This window comes from Bufo gargarizans, chromosome 2, assembly GCF_014858855.1.
Source record: "Bufo gargarizans isolate SCDJY-AF-19 chromosome 2, ASM1485885v1, whole genome shotgun sequence".
NCBI classification, from domain to species: Eukaryota; Metazoa; Chordata; class Amphibia; order Anura; family Bufonidae; genus Bufo; species Bufo gargarizans.
The window spans coordinates 11,791,701-11,811,456 of record NC_058081.1 but is presented as its reverse complement, the minus strand read 5'-3'; the positions used below and the strand labels follow the sequence as shown (position 1 = coordinate 11,811,456).

Genomic DNA, 19,756 nt, shown 5'->3' with positions numbered 1-19,756 from the left:
CCCAGTTGCGACACAAGCTCTGCTTCCACTTCTTGAGCAGTGACTGCTCATGCACCACTGTGAGGAAGTGTAGTTGTGCATGTACAAGTGCTGCTCCAATAGCAGAAGCAGAGCCTTTTCACTTGTGGCACTACTCGGAGCAGCATTGCAGGCACAAGACTGTCAAGGCAGGCCAAGATGTCTAGTCCTGTCAATCAAGCAGCAGGGGAAGCAGTCTCAGCTTGGAGACACTCTGCTTGATGAGATGAAACATTTTTTTTTATACTGTAGTCAAAATAATATTTTTTAATGAGTACAGTATATGTGTTAATAGGGGAGGATCTACTATTTCATACTGTTGTTATCCCCAGATCTCTTATGTTCTGGATCTGCTCTTCGTTTAACCACAGATGATGCCAGTCAGGAATTTGACCTCGATCACAGAGATCCGTCTTCTAGGATTTCAGAGCTTCCACCAGCTCAACGGTTTGCTCTTTATTTTATTTTTTCTGATTTACTACGTGACAATGAGTGGGAACATGATCATAATTTTCCTAGTAACTCGTAGCCGGAGACTCCAGTCTCCAATGTACTTCTTCCTCACCCAGCTCTCCTTATCGGACTCCTTGATGGCCACCAGTATAACACCCAATACACTGTATGTAGTCATGAACCATGATGCCACCATCACCTTTACTGGCTGCCTGGCCCAGTTTTATTTCTTCAGTGCCTCGCTGGCCTTGGAGTCCCTCCTTCTTACAGGGATGTCCTATGACAGGTATCTGGCCATTTGTAACCCATTGCGTTATACCAGTATCATGGACTACTTGTTTTGCATAAAGTTTATTGCATGCTCCTGGATTTTGAGTTTTTCTGTGATATTAAATCATGTCCTAGCCATCTGTAGTTTAGAATTTTGTGGACCCAATGTCATTGACCATTACTTTTGTGATCTTTCTCCTCTGCTTGAGCTCTCTTGCTCAGACACCTTTATAGTACAGGTAGAAGTCACCTTATTGGTCATCCCTATGGCTCTCTGCCAATTCCTTTTAGTCATTGTGTCATATTCATATATCATATTTAACATCTTAAGAATCCCATCGGTCACTGGTAGACAGAAAGCTTTCTCCACTTGCAGTTCCCACCTGACAATAGTGTCCATGTATTACGGGACCCTTCTCTGTACATATCTTGTTCCAACACGAGGACCATCATTAACGGCAAGCAAAGCGTTGTCTCTGCTGTATACTATGGTCATTCCTTGCATGAATCCCATCATATATAGCTTGAGGAATAAAGACATAAAGGAAGCCTTCTACAAATTAAATTTGCTGATGAGGTGATGGTATACTTTTAATTTCAATGTATTAAAGTTTATAAAATGCTGAATAATTGTGTATTTTCTTACATAGAATATAGTTTAATTAACCTTCACATTTCACAAATTCCCATTTGAATTGTGACCATTATAATATTTTCCTTTAGATGTATCATCATTTATATTTACTACATTATTATTTTTATTATTAGAATTATTAGGGTTGAGCGAATTGACTTCGGATGGAACATCTGAAGTCGATTCGCATAAAACCTTGTTTCAGCACTCTGTACAGTATCAGAATCTATTGGCTCCGATGAGCGGGACTTCACATAATAACTTCAGAAATTGATTTATACTGAATAAAAGCATTTCCTGAATTCTCGGGATTAGATCCAAGGACCCACTTGGAACTGAACCAGAGTTCGGGAAATGGGTTTTACAGTATAAGTCAATTTCTGAAGTTATTATGCGATGTCTTGCGAGTAAAAACTTTGGCTCATTTGAATACTGTACAGAGCGCTCGCTCCTTACAGTATTGAAACAAAGTTTTATGCAAATCGACTTTGGATGTTTCATCTGAAGTCGATTGCTCATCCCTAATAATTATTATTATTTTTTTAGGATGATTTATAACTCTTTTTCTCCATCAGAACTGTAGCCTTGGCATCATCAATGGTTTTCTTCAATTTCTGCAAAATAAGCACAAGATACAGTTGCAAGACAAAACCTTCATGCTGACATGTATTTTTTGGTCCACAAACCACAAATCCACTCAATACAGATACCGGCCGTGTGCATCTTATACTTCCCTCTATTATAGAAATGACTATTCTCATCCACCAAACAAGAATAGGACATGTTCTACAATTTGAGGAATGGCCACAGGATGCAGACAGCACGCAGTTGACATCCTTGTGCTGTCAGCATTTTTTGTGTCTTCATAGAAATGAATGGGTCCACGTCTGAAGCACACACAAAAAAAAAAGAAAACACCTTAAAATGATCAGGATTTTTGCATAGACAACTAATAGAATGTGGTCTGATTGTCACCGTTATAGACAATCTAGCTAACCTAGCTGATAAAGTGAGTCCTTGAATTTAATAACCTGAATATCCTCCTTTGCAACATAACCATCAAGTGATCCTTGTGGCTACAAATATGATTTGCACAATTTTGGGGAGAAATGTTAGACCTTTCTTCTCTGAAAATGTGTTTTCATTCTTGTGTGCACAGCCCCTTTCAGGTCATGCCATAGGATGTCCGTAAGGTTAAGGTCAGGACTGTGACTTGGCCATATCAAAACACAAATCTTTTTTTTCATTTTCAACCATTATTCAGTTGCTTTACTTATGTGATTTGAGTCATTGCTTTGTGTCACTCAATATATCTTCAGCTTAAAATTATTATTATTAGAGATGAGTAAAGTTATCAAAGATTTCATTTGACTGCTTTGTCAGATTTCACATAGAAATCTACTTAATGCTGAATGACTTAATCACAAAGCGCATTTCGTTGTAAGTAATGGGCGCAAAGATGGAAAATCATTTAATCCCTCAGATGCCACATTCATTGCTGATCGCGGCATCTAAAAATAATAATGAGGGCTTTCAGGGGTTAATCCGGTAAAAATAAAAATAATACTCACCATATCCATTTGATTTTGAAGATTTATTGAAGACACAGCATGAAAACTCGCATGGTGCTGGCTTCAGTACTGGCCGGTATCCCGGTATGGAAGCAGACTTTGGATTAGAATTTTTTTTAAATCCGCAGATGGGAATACCGAAGTCATGTGCTAATATGTTTTAAATGCTATATGGAAAAAGTATTACAAAGTATTTTAACAAATCGAATTTGGATTTATGACCAGAATCTCCATTCGCTCAACCCTAATGGGGACCCCTGCCGATCAGCAGTTTTGATAAGGCAGCAGCCATCATTTAAAAAATCTCAGAAAACCCCTTTTAATGTCTAGGCCTAGACACAACTGTCTGTAGAAGGTACCTCAGCTCTATATCAAGAAGGAGACACGGGTGGCTGTAAATATGGCCCATCGGTACCTTGTGTAAATACATAGGAAAATGTTCTGCTGACAGATAATAGAGGTTTTTAGCATGAATGCACAATGCTATATTTGGAGGGAAAATAACAATGCAAATCAACACCTAACCCTCATCCCATCTGTGAACAAGAGAGGAGGAAGCATCATGGTTTTGGTTGGGTGCTGGTGTATGGAGGATCATGGTTTGGGTTAGGTGCTGATGTATGGAGTATCATGGTTTAGGGCTGCTATCCTGAATGTCTTGCAATAATGGAGGGAACAATAAATTATAAGGTGCATATTTTTTTTTTTTTACAGAAGAATGTAAGGACTCTAAGGAAGAGAAAACAACCCCCTTGCAGGGGGACAATCCCCTCAATTCTATGTCACAGCATTTTCCTAAGTCAACAGACATTTCAGATATTCTACTATGCAGGGTGCTGGCTCTCCTTCACTGCCTCCGGACCGCCTAACGCAGGATCGCGGTCCGGAGGCGGCAGTCTCAGGCAGAGTCACGCAGGGATGCGTCATCTTGCAAGACGCGAGATGACGCTCACAGCCGGCCCGCGCATGCGCATCGCGGGCTGGCAAAAGTTTGAGGGGGGTTACATCATCAGCCTGCCAGCCAATGATCATCACTGGCAGGCTGATGATGTTTTAAAAAAAGAATCACAGGCCATTTAACACCTTATATTTATAAATATAAGGTGTTAATTGGCTACTGTGCTCCTCTGCTGGTTCTTTTCGTCAGTTGGTCTCAGCAGAGGAGCACAGTTCACAGTGAGTACACCAAACACCACACTTAGCCCCAGATCACCCCCCCATCACCCCAATTTACCCCTTGATCGCCCCAGTCAATCACCTAGTGAAAGGGAAAAAAGATTTTTTTTTTCACTGGTATTGACTGTTAGGTTTTAGGATAGTTTAGGCCCCTTGGTTAGGTAGTTAGAGATCATTTAGCGCCCAGCCCACCGCACCGCAGTCACTGATTCGCTGATTAGTGTATGGCTAATCAGCATTTGTACTTTTATAGTATCTGTAAGTGATCAAAACTGATCACAGTCAGATCTATAATAGTATTAGTGTCACCTTAGCTCGCCCTCCACCCAAAACGCAGTGTTTGCCCGATCAGGCCTGATCGGTCGCCCACACGTGCGTTCACCCACGCCCGCCCCGCTGCAGTGACAAAAAATTATAATTTTTTTTTATCACTGCACAATCACTTTACAAGCGCTGCGGCGATAAAAAAAAATCTGTTTTGATATTTTTTATCAATCGCAGCGGCCTCCGGTACTTCGCTAGCCTTCAATTTGTAAGACAGGCTTGCTATTTTTCTTGGGTAGTCTCAGGGAATACCCCCTAAATTTAGTAGTCCAAATGTCAAACAAGGGGTATTCTTCTGAAGAGGCCTACAGGATTCTGACCCAGTCGGATGAGGAATGGGAACCCTCATCTGACGAATCCAGCGGGTCAGAATATGAACCTGTAGAAAGCAGTGGCAGTCTGACCCAAAGTTCGGACGAGGAGGTTGAGGTCCCTGATAGCACCAGGCGTACCCGGCCCGGTGTTGCTAGACCACAGGTTGCGCAGGATCCGCTTCAAGGGCAGCAGAGTAGGGCTGGAGCTGTCGGATTACGTTGTGAGGCATACACCAGAAGCGCAGCCCACCCTGGACCTAGTACCAGGACTGCCGTACAACATGGTGAAGTGGCAAGCACCAGAAGGGCAGTTGAAGCTGGTACGGTGGCACGTGCAATAGTAACCCTGTCGCAGCCACCACACAGACAGGCCCGTAGACCCCCTAGAGTCCCTGAGGTGCTGGCAAACCCTGATTGGCAGTCCCCAACTTCAGCCGCACCATTTGTTCCCCCTTTCACCGCCCAGTCTGGAGTTCGGGTTGAGAGAGCTCAGATCGGTTCGGCACTGGGATTTTTTTAGCTGTTCTTGACTGCGGAGCTCTTGGACATAGTTGTGGCAGAAACAAATCGGTATGCCACTCAATTTATAGCTGCCAACCCGGGAAGCTATTATGCCCAGCCTTTCCGGTGGAAACCGTCCAAGTTTCCGAATGAAATTTTTTTCTGGGTCTTCTCCTCTACATGGGTCTAACCAAAAAGCATGAATTGCGGTCATATTGGTCCACGAACCCAATTCATCACATGCCCATGTTCTCTGCTGCCATGTCCAGGACACGTTTTGAGGCCATCCTGCATTTCCTGCACTTTAGTGATAACACCACCTCCCATCCCAGAGGCCACCCAGCTTTTGACCGGACCCACAAAATTCGACCCCTCATAGACCACTTCAACAACAAAATTTCCAGATTTGTATACCCCTGAGCAAAACATCTGCGTAGACGAGTCCCTTATACATTTTACCAGGCGCCTTGGCTTCAAACAATAAATCCCAAGCAAGCGTGCCCGATATGGGGTCAAATTGTATAAGCTCTGTGAAAGGGCCACAGGCTATACCCACAAATTTCGGATCTATGAGGGTAAAGATCAGACCCTGGAGCCGGTCGGTTGCCCTGATTACCTGGGGAGCAGTGGGAAGGCAGTCTGGGACTTGGTGTCACCCTTATTTGGCAAGGGGTACCATCTTTATGTGGACAATTTCTACACAAGTGTGCCCCTCTTCAGGCATTTGTTCCTAGAACAGATTGGCTGCTGTGGCACCGCGCGACCTAGTAGCCGGGGCTTCCCCCAACGGCTCGTTACCCCCCGTCTTGCAAGGGGGGAGAGGGCTGCCTTGTGTAATGAAGAACTGCTCGCGGTGAAATGGAGAGACAAGCGTGACGTTTACATGCTCTCCTCCATTCACGCAGACACAACAATACAAATTGAACGAGCAACCAGTGTCATTGAAAAGCCCCTCTGTGTCCACGACTATAATTCGGTTATGGGAGGGGTGGACTTCAATGACCAGATGTTGGCTCCCTATTTAGATTCCTGATGCACCAGACGCTGGTATAAGAAGGTGTCTGTATATTTAATTCAATTAGCTGTATATAATAGTTTTGTTCTCTACAGTAAGGCTGGGAGAACAGGATTATTCCTCAAATTTCAGGAAGAGATCATCGAGAACCTCCTGTATCCAGGAGGTTCCGTGGCCCCATCCACCAGTGTAGTGAGCCGTCTACACGAGCGACATTTCCCCAATGTCGTTGCTGGTACCTCAACCCAACCGTCACCCAGAAAAAGATGTTGTGTCTGTAGCAGGAGTTGAATAAGGCGTGACACCCACTATTTCTGTCCTGACTGCCCTGTCCGCCCTGCCCTATGCTTAGGGGAGTGTTTCCGGAAGTACCACACACAGGTACACTTAGCATAGGGATCACATCTCACAGGACAGGTACACAGGGCTATTAGGGCCCATTCACACACAGCTGCTGCAAACCTCTCCTTTCACCTGGGACAAAGTGCATAATGTACTTTGCCACATCTTTGGGCGCTTTGCGCTTTGCACATTGTCCCATGGGGAAGGAGAGATTTGTCCTATAAAGGTAAAAAAAAAAAATAATCACCAGTAAGCAAAAAAGTTAACGTTGTGTTCGAAAAGTTAAATAAAGTTTATATGTTCCGTTCAAATGTTATTATAAAGTTAATAAATTTATTGCGTTGCGGCCTGTTTTTGTTTTTTTTTTACCTTCCAGGTGGACCAACCGATCGACTAGCTGCAGCACTGATGTGCACTTGTGGGGTATAACTACCCCACAAGTGGCCCCATTTTGGAAAGAAGACACCCCAAGGTATCCCGTGAGGGGCATGGCGAGTTCCTAGAATTTTTAATTTTTTGTCACAAGTTAGCAGAAAATGATGATTCTTTTTATTTTTTTTTCTTACAAAGTCTCATATTCCACTAACTTGTGACATAAAATAAAAACTTCCATGAACTCACTATGCCCATCACGAAATACCTTGGGGTGTCTTCTTTCCAAAATAAGGTCACTTGTGGGGTAGTTACAGTGCCCTGGCATTTTAGGGGCCTAAATGCGTGAGAAGTAGTTTGAAATCAAAATGTGTAAAAAATGGCCTGTGAAATCCAAAAGGTGCTCTTTGGAATGTGTGCCCCTTTGCCCATCTAGGCTGCCAAAAAGTGTCACAGATGTGGTATCGCCGTACTCAGGAGAAGTTGGGCAATGTGTTTTGGGGTGTCATTTTACATATACCCATGCTGGGTGAGATAAATATCTCGGCAAAAGAAAGCTTTTCTCATTTTTTTATACAAAGTTGACATTTGACCAAGATATTTATCTCACCCAGCATGGGTATATTGTCACAAGTTAGTGGAATATGAGACTTTGTAAGAAAAAAAATCATAAAAAAAACCCATCACTTACCGCTAACTTGTGACAAAAAATAAATAGTTCTATGAACTCACTATGCCCAGCAGCGAATACCTTAGGGTGTCTACTTTCCGAAATGGGGTCATTTGTGTTTTTTTTCTACTGTCTGGGCATTGTAGAACCTCAGGAAACATGACAGGTGCTCAGAAAGTCAGAGCTGCTTCAAAAAGCGGAAATTCACATTTTTGTACCATAGTTTGTAAATGCTATAACTTTTACCCAAACCATTTTTTTTTACCCAAACATTTTTTTACATGTCGTAGAACAATAAATTTAGCGAAAAATGTATATATAGATGTCTTTTTTTTAAAAAAAATTTATAACTGAAAGTTTTTTTTTTTTTTCCTTTTTTTTTTTTTTTTTCCTTTTTTTTTTTTATTGGGAAAACTACAAAACATTTACAGTAAAGAAAACAGTTTTTACAATCTCTCAGTTCCTAGTGACCCAACTATTTATAAATAGATGTGATTATAAATATATTCAGCTAATCTTTTCATAGCATTTAGAAAACCCTCCCCCCCCCTCCCCCCCCAATTTGTGGTGCGTCAAAGTCAAAGTAGGACCCCTATACATAATTCGACCTGACCTCAGCTAGTCAGACCTCCAACCATTCCATATCCTACTCCACTGATATTCAATTTCCCTCCGTCTGTATATTATTTTCTCGTAGTTCTTTACCTTATCAATTAATTTTGACCATGTATTTATATCTGGAATGGATCGGGCAAACCAGGTCCGACTGATCAGAACTCTAGCCAGCATCAGTATTCTACTCAGGAAGATCTTTTGGTACTTATGATTTTTTAGTTTGGAAAAATCATTAAGAACAAATACTTGTGGTTCAAAGGGAATTCTAATTTTTAGTTTACACACAATATAATTATTGATACCATTCCAATAATTTATACGTTTTGGACAGGTCCATATCATATGGAAAAAATCCGCTCCCACAGTATCACATTTGGGACAATTGGACGTAGCTCTTAACCCACATTTATTCATCCAAAGGGGAGTGATATATAATCTATGACAAATATAGAATTGTATTAGAACATGGTTAAAGTTCTGGGACAATAAAGATAAATTCCCAAAAATATTCTCCCACCCTTCTCCCTGTAAATTCGGACAGTCCACCTCCCAAAGTTTTTGTCCTGGTGAATGTATATCACTAAACCGTGCCTTAACTAATAACTTATATATATTTGAAATTTTTATTCTAGAAAGTGTGCCCCCTACCCAATCATTCAGAAAGGATAAATTATCTATATCCAACAGCCGCTTATCATCCAGACTGGATAGTACAGATCTCAGTTGAAAGTACCTAAACCATGAAAGATTTTTTATATTATGTGCCATTTCTATATAAGGTTTAATTTCTCTATTTTTAACTACCTGTGAAATATATAAAATTTTGTTCTTCTGCCAAAATTTGTCGGCTGCAATTTCATCCAGCCTTTGTAAATATAAATTGTGCCAAAGAGGCGTAAATGTGAGTGAACCCTTAACCTTCAACCATGTCCTAATTGTAGCCCACACTCTAAGGAGTAATTTTATAGTCTCTCTATAGCCTTGCTCATACCTCTTCAATAAACCAGATTCCAACAAAGTAAAGATGTTATTGTGAGCATAGCTAGCTACCAACTTCCCCAACAATGCACTGTTCTCTATTTCATAGCACTTCAATAACTGGGCTGCAATAAAATACCCCTTAAAATAGGGGAGATTTAAACCCCCGCAATCCACTGATTTATACAAATATTCCAACTTAATTCGCACTCGCTTTCTTCCCCATATTAGGTCATTTATTATTCTTTCCATAAGTTTAAAATATTTGTCTTGTATCCAAATAGGTGTATTCCTGAGCACATAAAGAAATTGTGGTAATATCACCATTTTAACCAGGGAAACTCGATCAGCTCTGGATAGGGGAAGTTTCAACCAGATCCCTATTTTAGCTCTAATCTTTACCATGATGGGGATCAAATTAAGTTCTACAAAGTTTTCAACCCTAGATGATATAGTCAAACCCAAATATTGAAAAGTATCAACAATATCCAACTGAGTAACAGGGACCTCTTTCTGTGGCAGGGGGTCTATTGGGAGCAGACTAGTCTTGGCCCAGTTTATAAGAAGACCAGACACCTCACCAAATACTTTAACCATTTGAATAATCCTAGGGAGAGTAGTTTCCGTATGATCTATAAAAAACAGAACATCATCTGCGTATAATGAGATGCGATCTTGTATTCCTAGCGTACCAAATCCTTTGACCTGATCGTCGTGCCTGATGGCCATCGCAAGGGGTTCAATATATATATCGAATAGTAAGGGAGATAATGGGCAACCCTGACGGGTGCCTCTGTTTAACTCGATACTACTACTCAAAATTCCATTAAGACTCAATTTAGCCCTTGGAGATCCATACAATACCCTAAGAGTGCGTATAAACCTTTCTCCAAAGCCCATCCTAGCAAGAACCTTCCAAAGGAAACGCCACTCCACCCTGTCAAAGGCCTTAGAGGCATCCAATGACAGGATGGAGCGGGCGGTCCCCCCAGGGGCCTGGATATTTGAAAAGAGTTGAAAAGAGTTACATTTTGATTAATTACAAAAAAGTTAAAATGTCAGCAGCAATGAAATACCACCAAATGAAAGCTCTATTAGTGAGAAGAAAAGGAGGTAAAATTCATTTGGGTGGTAAGTTGCATGACCGAGCGATAAACGGTGAAAGTAGTGTAATGCAGAATAGTAAAAAGTGGTCTGGTCATTAAGGGTGTTTAAGCTAGGGGGGCTGAGGTGGTTAAAGAGACCAGCTTTATATGGAGACCTATTGGCATGCTCCATGAGAAAATAATAAGCAAAGTGGTATCTCACAGGGAAAGAGAACAATTGCCATAGTGACATCTTTTGAAAGTGGCTCCCTATGGGTGAAAGTCCCACTTTTTATCAAATACTCAGAATTGGTGCAAATCTTTCCATTATACCTTATCTCTTTGGAGGCTTCATTCCAGGTTTTGGCTCACAATCACTCATGAAAATTATTGAGCAAACATGGACATTTGAAAGAGTACTGACACTCTCAGATTATGCCGGGATATGATGTTTCACAAGGTGAATGTTAACATCCAGTTGTCAATATATTCATATATCTCTAGGAGAAGAAACAGATCACAATGTGACAGTTTAGAAGAGCGTGATTCAGAAATGTTATGTAAAGGGAAAAACATGTATTTACTAAAACAGACATGTCAGGAAATCCAATAGATGTTCCTTAAAGGGGCTGAGTCATCTCAAGCATTGGTGGCATATCGTTAGGATAAGTGTGGATTGAGCACCAAAGTGCTCGGGTGCTCGAGTAGAACACTTTGGGATGCTCGTGTGCTCTACAGAGCACCCAAGCACAATGGAAGTCAATTGGAGAACCGGCGCATTAAACCAGGCACCCCCTGCTTGGTAGAGGGGAGGGTGCCTGGTTCATAGGAAAAGGTCAAAAATTGATGGAAACACCACCAAAATGGTTCAAGAATAGTGAGAATAGTGATAAATAGTGTTGAGCACAACAATTTTTATGTTATTTATCATTTAATAAACATATTATAAGTATAATTTTACCTACCATTAATATATATATTTTTTATAGATGCTATATCATTACCTATAACATACAATAGACAACATATAACATATAATCACACAAAGGCTGTATGCCAAAAGCTGGGTATGTGCAAGCCAACAATCTATCTATAAGACAGGTAGTCAGCATACCTTACAATGGCAGCCTTGTGTGCAATGTTTTGTCATGTAAGCTCATTTGCATAAACATGGGCATATGGGAAAGACATGCAAATAGTGTTTCAGCTGAAAAACAGATTCTGCTAATTTGCATGTCTTTCCCAAATGCCCATGTTTATGCAAATGAGTTTACATGACAAAACAGTATAGAAAGGTCATTGAATATATTGTTAGGACAATTAGAAAACTGATTTTTTTTTTATGCAGCCCTCCTAAGCAGTGAGAGAAGAGTTAGCTGGCATCCCAAATAAAATTTTCAATTTTTGTCACCATAATCATAATGGTCTAGGTGTGCAGGTCCCCCAAGCCATCCAACTCCGATCAAGCATCTTTGAGGCTTACCAGCTCTCAGTCAGATGAGAGCAAAGGACATGGTGGAGTCAATTCCAGGGATCCAGGACGACACAGTAGAGACAGTTTGGACTAATGTGTTGTCAAACAGGTTGACCAACGGGCATAAGGACCTGTCATGGATGGCTATTCAGGGCGGACTGCCCATCCGGTCATTCATGCATGCCCGCAATCTGTGCAAAACCAGGTACTGCCCCAGGTGCCCTTTCATGAAGGAAACATCTTATCACCTGTTTTGGGAGTGCCCCTTTGCACAGCGCCTGTTGGACACCCTGGAACATGAACTCAAAGACTGTACCCAGGAACAGCCTGCAATGCACTTCGGTGCTGTATGGACTATTTCCTGGGATTCATACTGTTGGAGCCATCCAGGAGGCCTGGCGCCTTATGAACTGTTTTAAGGACGCTATTTGGTTTACTAGGAACCGGCTCATACTCAGGAGGGAGAACAAGTCTGTCCTGGACTGCTGCAGACTTATCCATAGTCTGTTGCAGGATTACAACATCTTGGACGTCGACGAAGAAGAAGAGGACTAAACCCCTCTCCTTCCCCCCTCTCCCCCCGTTTGTATTTGTCCTCTCAATAAAGCTTTGGGCATGTGATTCCCCCTCCCTACCCCCTCCTTCCCACTTCCCCTTCCCTTATCACTGTCTAAATGCTTTGTTGGAAGGTTTTGTGATTGAATAGGTATGCTAGTGTAGCATTCATTGCGATGTATAGTGTAGGGTAGCCTGTGCTTTACATAACAATACCATGTTCGCAAAGACGATTGTAAGTAATTTATTAAGTGCTGACACGTGGCCTGTGCTGCGTCACAGTACTAAAGTATGCATGTATGACGACTGATTGTAATTAAGGTGTTTCAATCAAAAACCTGTCTTATGTAGAGGTTGTTGGCTTGCACATACCTGGTTTTTGGCATACAGCCTTTGTGTGATTGTATGTTATAGGTAATGATATAGCATCTATAAAAATAAATTATTAATGGTAGGTAAAATAATATTTAAAAAAAGTTTGCTAATGATAGGTAAAATAAAAACTATAAAAGAAAAAAAAAATAGTACAGAAGATAGCTAGCATAATACAGATGCAAGATTAGAATATTCACGCTCAAAACATACTTCCCCGCACGTTTATTGGCTGCAGTAGCAGCCAGTGTGGGGAGGAGACTCGAGCATTGTGCTTGAGCACACGGGCTGTTCAGCCAAACGTTGGGATGTGCTGAGCATCACGATGCTCACTCAACACTAATTAGGATATTACACCAATGTCTGAAAGGTGCAGCACCCACAGGTATCTCTAGAATGGACCATGCATGCACAGTCACTCTCCATTCATTTCTATGGGAGTGCTAAAAATAGTCGAGCAGCGCGCTGGGCTATTTTCAGAAGTCCCATAGAAATGAATGGACAGCGTACCATGCAAGTGCGTCCATGCAAGTGTGTGACCGCTGTATTCACTTCTATGGGGCTTATGGAAATAGCCAAACCAGTGCTCAGCTATTTTTGGTACTCCTATAGAAATGAATGGAGGGCAGCTGCACATGCGCAGCCCTCTCTCCTTCATGTTGAAGGCTCAGTTATTGAGATGATGCGGATCCTAGAGATACAACCCCTTGTACATTGACACAACCCCTTTAATAGATTTTTATTTTAATTTAGAATAAAAGTCCTGGAAACCAACATACATACATGTCTCAGTGATCTTATGTACTTTTAAACCAGAAGGGAATATTTCTACAGTTGCAATTGGGAACAGAACACTTTGGATCCTAGAATAGATGAACAAGGGATAATCCTAACAAGAAGATGGATGTCGTAGTTCAGTACACTTGAGTTGAAATATCTTAGAGGCTACACTTTGATTGAACACAAACAATGAAAACCAACATGGAGCAGAGGCTAGAAGTAACATACAGTAGATAAAGGAAGAAAAAGGAACCTCAGAAAAATGAGACCTCACAATCTGAAAATAAAGATTGTGAGGGACAAGGGACTGGAGACACATTTCTTCTTATTTATCAATTCTAAACTCTAATAAATACAGGTCTTGAAAAGGGACCGGATATGTTTGCCCTTGTGACAGAATAGACTGGCTTTAATTAGATTTTGACTTGTACACAGTCCAGTCATATTATTCTGAGCACCAGCTAATATTGGAGTAACCACTGTGTGTAGCACAGAAAGGACCTAGACTGTCTGGGAGTGACTCAATAAGGTCCTGTTAGGTTGTCACAGGTACCTGGAGCCATGCTGACTGCAGTGCATCCCACAGCTGCTGGAAGGGGCATAGAGGAGGAACCATAGAGCAAACATGAACAGCAAAGTGGCCCCACAGATCCTCAATTGGGTTCAAGTCTGGGGAATTAGTGGGACAAAGTAATAGTTAAGTTAAAAGTCTTTGTCATACTCTTCAAACCAATGTCGGAAATTTCTAACCATGTTTCATGTTGCATTGTCTTGCTGGAAGATCCCATCTGCCCCAGGGAAGACAATAAGCATGAATAGGTGTTCATGATCTGCTAGGATGAATTCTTCATGCCCCAAAAAATTGGTTGAGAGGAGTGCCTTCCACATGGATGGGTGGGCCCAGAGAACATCATAAAAACCTTCCCCAGACCATAACGCTGCCATCACCAGCTTGTGTTCTTCCAGCAATAGTCGCAGAGAGATTGGGAGGAATGTATCTCGTCTGACACGTCAATGTCCATCCATTCAATGAAGCAGAAAATGTGACTCATCAGAGAAGACAACCCTGTTCCAATCAGCAGAGGTCCAGTTCCAAAACTGTGGTGAAAATTGAAGCTCTTTCTGACGCCTGCAAATGATGATCTTTTAACATGTCGATGAATGAGCATTTGCTATTCATCTGGCAATCAGCGGCAGTATTACACTGCCAGATGATTGCTAACAAACGTTAATACGTTTTTTTTTTCTCTCTCTCCTTTTTTCTCAATTTAACCATTGTTGATGATGCTGACTAGAATTATTGCTTGGAATATACGTGGTTTGGGGGATAGAGGTAAGAGACAAGCGGTTTTTGACTTGACTCAGGCCCATTTACCAGCAATAGTATGCCTGTTGGAGACCCACCTCACTGAGGAGACCTCTAGAGTGGTCGACAGGGGATGGGCTGCGCACACGTATCATTCTACCTTCTCTAATTACTCGAGAGGTGTTACGGTGTTGATACATAGACTTATTGATTTCGTTTGTGAGGCATCCTCTGTCGACCAACAGGGGAGATTTATTTTTTTATATTGTAGGTTAGGGGGGAAGATATGTATTTTGGCCTTTGTCTATATTCCACCGCCATTTTCCTTTTCGGTTCTTAACTCTCTGTTATTATTCATGGATAAATGGCCAGAATGTCCAACATTGATTATTGGCGACTTTAACTGTGTCATCGATCCTCTACGTGACAGGGTTTCTACGAGTGTCAGGAGTGACAGTCCGGTCCAGGGGTCTCCCCTGGCACGGTTTTGCCTGGAGGCTGGATTTGAGGATGCTTGGGAACATCTGGGACAGGGGAAAAGGGTTTTTTCATGTTTTAGTAAAGCAGGTAAATCGATGTCCGGAATAGATCTTGTATTGATAAGTAGTAAACATGTGAAACTGATAAAGCGAATGAAATATGAAACGAGGTCAATATCGGATCACTCTCCGCTATTACTTGAATTTTGCTTATCTCAGGAAAGATATACACCAAAACCTCCCTTTAGACTAAATCCTTATTGGCTATCAGTTATAAAGACACATGAAATAATTCGAAATGAAATAGGCCGATTCTGGGATATTAATTATGGCTCAGCAAAAATTCAAGTGGTATGGGATACCTTTAAGGCGTATATGAGGGGATTGATGGTTAGTAATATCGCGAACCTTAGAAGGGAATATGGAAAAAAACAGAAAAATCTAGAAGAACATGTAGTGTTGGCGACAGAATCCTTTCACATGAACAAGACGGAGAAGAACAGGGAAAATATGCAAAGGGCCACACAAATATATGCTAAGTTTTTATTGGATAAGGCCCAACAGAACCTTTTCTTTAAAGGGCAAAAATACTTTACCGAGTCAGGGCGACCTGGTAAACTCCTGTCCAGAGTAATCTCCAATCAACAACCCAAAAAACATATAGATAAGGTTCGATTGAGTGATGGTAGGATAGTCACCAGACAGGGCCCGGTGGAGAAGGCCTTTGTTGATTACTTCCTTGATCTGTATAAAGCCGACTCTAACATCACAGATGATAAGATAGATTTCTATCTAGACAGGATCAATTTTCCAACTATTACTGAGACGCAAAAGAAAGCACTAGAATTGGAGGTCTCAATTCAGGAACTTGAGGGAGCTATTAAACTATGTTCAGCTAACTCCACTCCTGGTTCAGACGGGCTTCCATATTAATTTTATAGTAAATATGGGGACTGTATTCTTCCCTGACTGTTGGAGGTCTTTGCTGAATCAATGGAGGATGGGATGCTGCCAGATTCAATGATGGAGGCTACAATAATATTAATTCCAAAAAAAGGCAACGACCCTTTAGATTTAGAATCTTATAGACCAATTTCACTGCTCAATGCAGATGTAAAGCTTCTTGCGAGGGTCCTGGCTACAAGGCTTTCTAGGGTCATTTCCTCCATTGTCCATCCGGATCAGAGCGGTTTTATCCAAAACAAGGGTACACATCATAATTTACATCGGCTTTTTTCTAATATTCAGGCCCCTGGGGGGACCGCCCGCTCCATCCTGTCATTGGATGCCTCCAAGGCCTTTGACAGGGTGGAGTGGCGTTTCCTCTGGAAGGTTCTTGCCAGGATGGGCTTTGGAGAAAGGTTTATACGTACTCTTAAGCTACTGTATAGATCTCCAAGGGCAAAATTGAGTCTTAATGGAATTCTGAGTAGTAGTATTTATTTAAATAGAGGCACGCGGCAGGGCTGCCCATTATCTCCCTTGTTATTCGATATTTATATCGAACCCCTTGCGATGGCCATCAGGCAGGATGATCAGGTTAAAGGATTCGGTACGTTAGGAACACAAGACCGTATCTCATTATATGCAGATGATGTTCTGTTTTTTATAGACCATACGGAAATTACTCTTCCTAGGATTATTCAAATGGTTAAAGTATTTGGTGAGGTGTCTGGTCTTCTTATAAACTGGGCCAAGACCAGTCTGCTGCCAATAGACCCCCTGCCACAGAAAGAGGTTCCTGTGACACAGTTGGATATTGTTGATACTTTTCAATACTTGGGTTTGACTATATCGCCTCGGGTTGAAAATTTTGTACAACTTAATTTGATCCCCATAATGGTAAAGATTAGAGCTAAAATAGGGATCTGGCTGAAACTTCCCCTATCCAGAGCTGATCGAGTTTCACTAGTTAAAATGGTGATATTACCACAATTTCTTTATGTGCTCAGGAATACACCTATTTGGATACAAGATAAATATTTTAAACTTATGGAAAGAATAATTAATGATTTAATATGGGGAAGAAAGCGAGTTCGAATTAAGCTGGAATATTTGTATAAATCAGTGGAGTGTGGGGGTTTAAATCTCCCCTACTTTAAAGGGTACTTTATTGCAGCCCAGTTATTGATGTGCTATGAATCAGAGAACAGCGCACTGCTGGGGAAGTTGGTAACTAGCCATGCCCACAATAATATTTTTACCTTGTTGGAATCTGGCCTATTGAAGAGTTATGAGCAAGGCTACAGAGAGACTATAAAATTACTCCTGAAAGTGTGGGCTATAACTAGGACATGGTTGAAGGTTAAGGGTTCACTTACATTTACGCCCCTCTGGCATAATTTGTATTTACAAAGGCTAGATGATATTGCAGCTGACACATTTTGGCAGAAGAATAAAATTTTATATATCTCACAGGTAGTTAAAGATAGAGAAATTAAATCTTTTATAGAAATGACACATAATATAAGAAACCTTTCATGGTTTAGGTATTTTCAATTGCGATCTGTACTATCCAGTTTGGATGATAAGCGGCTGTTGGATATAGATAATTTATCTTTTTTGAATGATTGGGTAGGGGGTACACCTTCTAGAACAAAAATTTCAAATATATATAAGTTATTACTTAAGGCACGGTTTAGTGATACACAGTCACCAGGACAAAAAGCGTGGGAGGCGGATTGTCCGAATTTACAAATAGAAGGGTGGGAGAATATTTTTGGGAATTTGGTTTCACTATCCCAGAACTTCAACCATGTTCTAATACAATTTTATATTTGCCATAGATTATATATTACTCCCCTATGGATGAATAAATGTGGGTTAAGAGACACGTCCAACTGCCCCAAATGTGACACTGCAGGAGCGGACTTTCTCCATATGATATGGACTTGTCCAGAACTTATAAACTACTGGAATAGTATTAATAATTGTATTATGTATAAACTAAAAATTCGAATTCCTTTTGAACCACAAGTATTTGTGCTTAATGATCTTTCCAAATTAAATAATCACAAGTATCAAAAGATCTTCCTGAGCAGAATACTGATGTTGGCTAGAGTTTTGATCAGTCGGACCTGGTTTGCCCGATCCACTCCAGACATAAATACATGGATAAATTTAACTGATAAGGTAAAAAATTATGAGAAAATTATATACAAACGGAGGGAAGTTGAGGACCAGTGGAATAGGATATGGGGTGGTTGGAGGATTGACTAGCTGAGGTCAAATTGTTTCATTTATAAGGGTCCTACTTTGACGCACCACAGACTAGGGGGGAGGGAGGGGAGGGTTTTCTAAATGTAATGAAAGGATGAGTTGATTATAGTTATATCTATATATAATTAGTCGGGTCACTAAGAATTGTGAGATTGTAAAAATTTGTACTGTAAATGTTTTGTAGTTTTCCCAATAAATTTTTGAAAAATTAAAAAAAAAACAAAAAAAAAAAAAAAAACGTTAATACGGATGCTCGTTAGCGACCATCTGGCGAAAAATCAGCAGGTCTAATACAGGCTTTATAGTTAGATGTCATAAAAATGATGGACTAGGATCAGTCAATGGAAAGAACCATAAAGGGGTTCTCCAGGAGTCATTTAAAATGGCTGTAAGCAAGCTTTCCAAGACTATGAGCAGGACTTAGTTGCCCATAGCAACCAATCAGATTCCACCTTTCATTTTCCAAAGGAGCTGTGAAAAATAAAAGGTGAAATCTGATTGGTTGCTATGGGCACCTAAGCCAGTTCTACTTTAGACCAGTTTGAAGAATGACCCCGATTGTTTTCTTCAGCGTGATCAACCCTACCAGGTTATGTGCCTGGTTTCGTAGAGTATATCATGTTGACAGAGGATCTTAACCCCTTCGCTACCAGCGCTGTACATGTACGGCACTGGAGCGATAGGAAAACATGGTTCTCGCTTGCACGTGCTGAGGGCGCCATGGCCGCTGGGTCTCCGCTGTTTCAAACAGCAGAGACCCATGGCTAATAACCACAACCGGCAATAATGCCATTAGCGGTAATGAAAGCCTTTAGATGTCGTTATCAAGTGAGACACGGCATCTAAAGGGTGAAAAACCCAGAATTTCCAGGCTTCTTACCGGCATCCTCTGCGGCAATTGATCTTAATAAGCTGAGTCTCGCTGAAGAGACCCAGGGCATTAAAGCTGCAATTCTTATTTTGGCCAGCAGTTCGATATACAAAACGGGGAATCACAGAATTACCACCATTCTAAAATATAACCTTTAATTGTATTTAAATAAAAGTAAATACACCCTTATCTATATCTTTAGGGTTATTAGGAGGTACGAGAGACGGGATCGCTCTTATCAGGGCGGCTATTCCGTATATAGGCAGGATTATCTACATCAGGGCCAGCATCAGGGACATTCTTCCCTATAGGCCCAACACAACTACTGCTCTACCACCTCCCTATCAGCCTTAGATGGGTCA

At 41.1% G+C, this 19,756-nt stretch overlaps 1 protein-coding gene across 1 annotated transcript; it reads left to right on the top strand.

Moving 5' to 3' along the window:
• Positions 1-392: 392 nt before the first annotated feature.
• Positions 393-1,322, top strand: LOC122925432 (olfactory receptor 5A1-like). Its single transcript, XM_044276791.1, has one exon. It carries the CDS (start codon positions 393-395, stop codon positions 1,320-1,322), a length of 930 nt encoding a protein of 309 aa, XP_044132726.1.
• The last annotated feature ends 18,434 nt before the right edge of the window (positions 1,323-19,756 follow it).

Coding starts and splice junctions, on each gene's coding strand:
- LOC122925432 (XM_044276791.1), top strand. CDS start 393: ATGCCAGTCAGGAATTTGACCTCGATCACAGAGATCCGTCTTCTAGGA.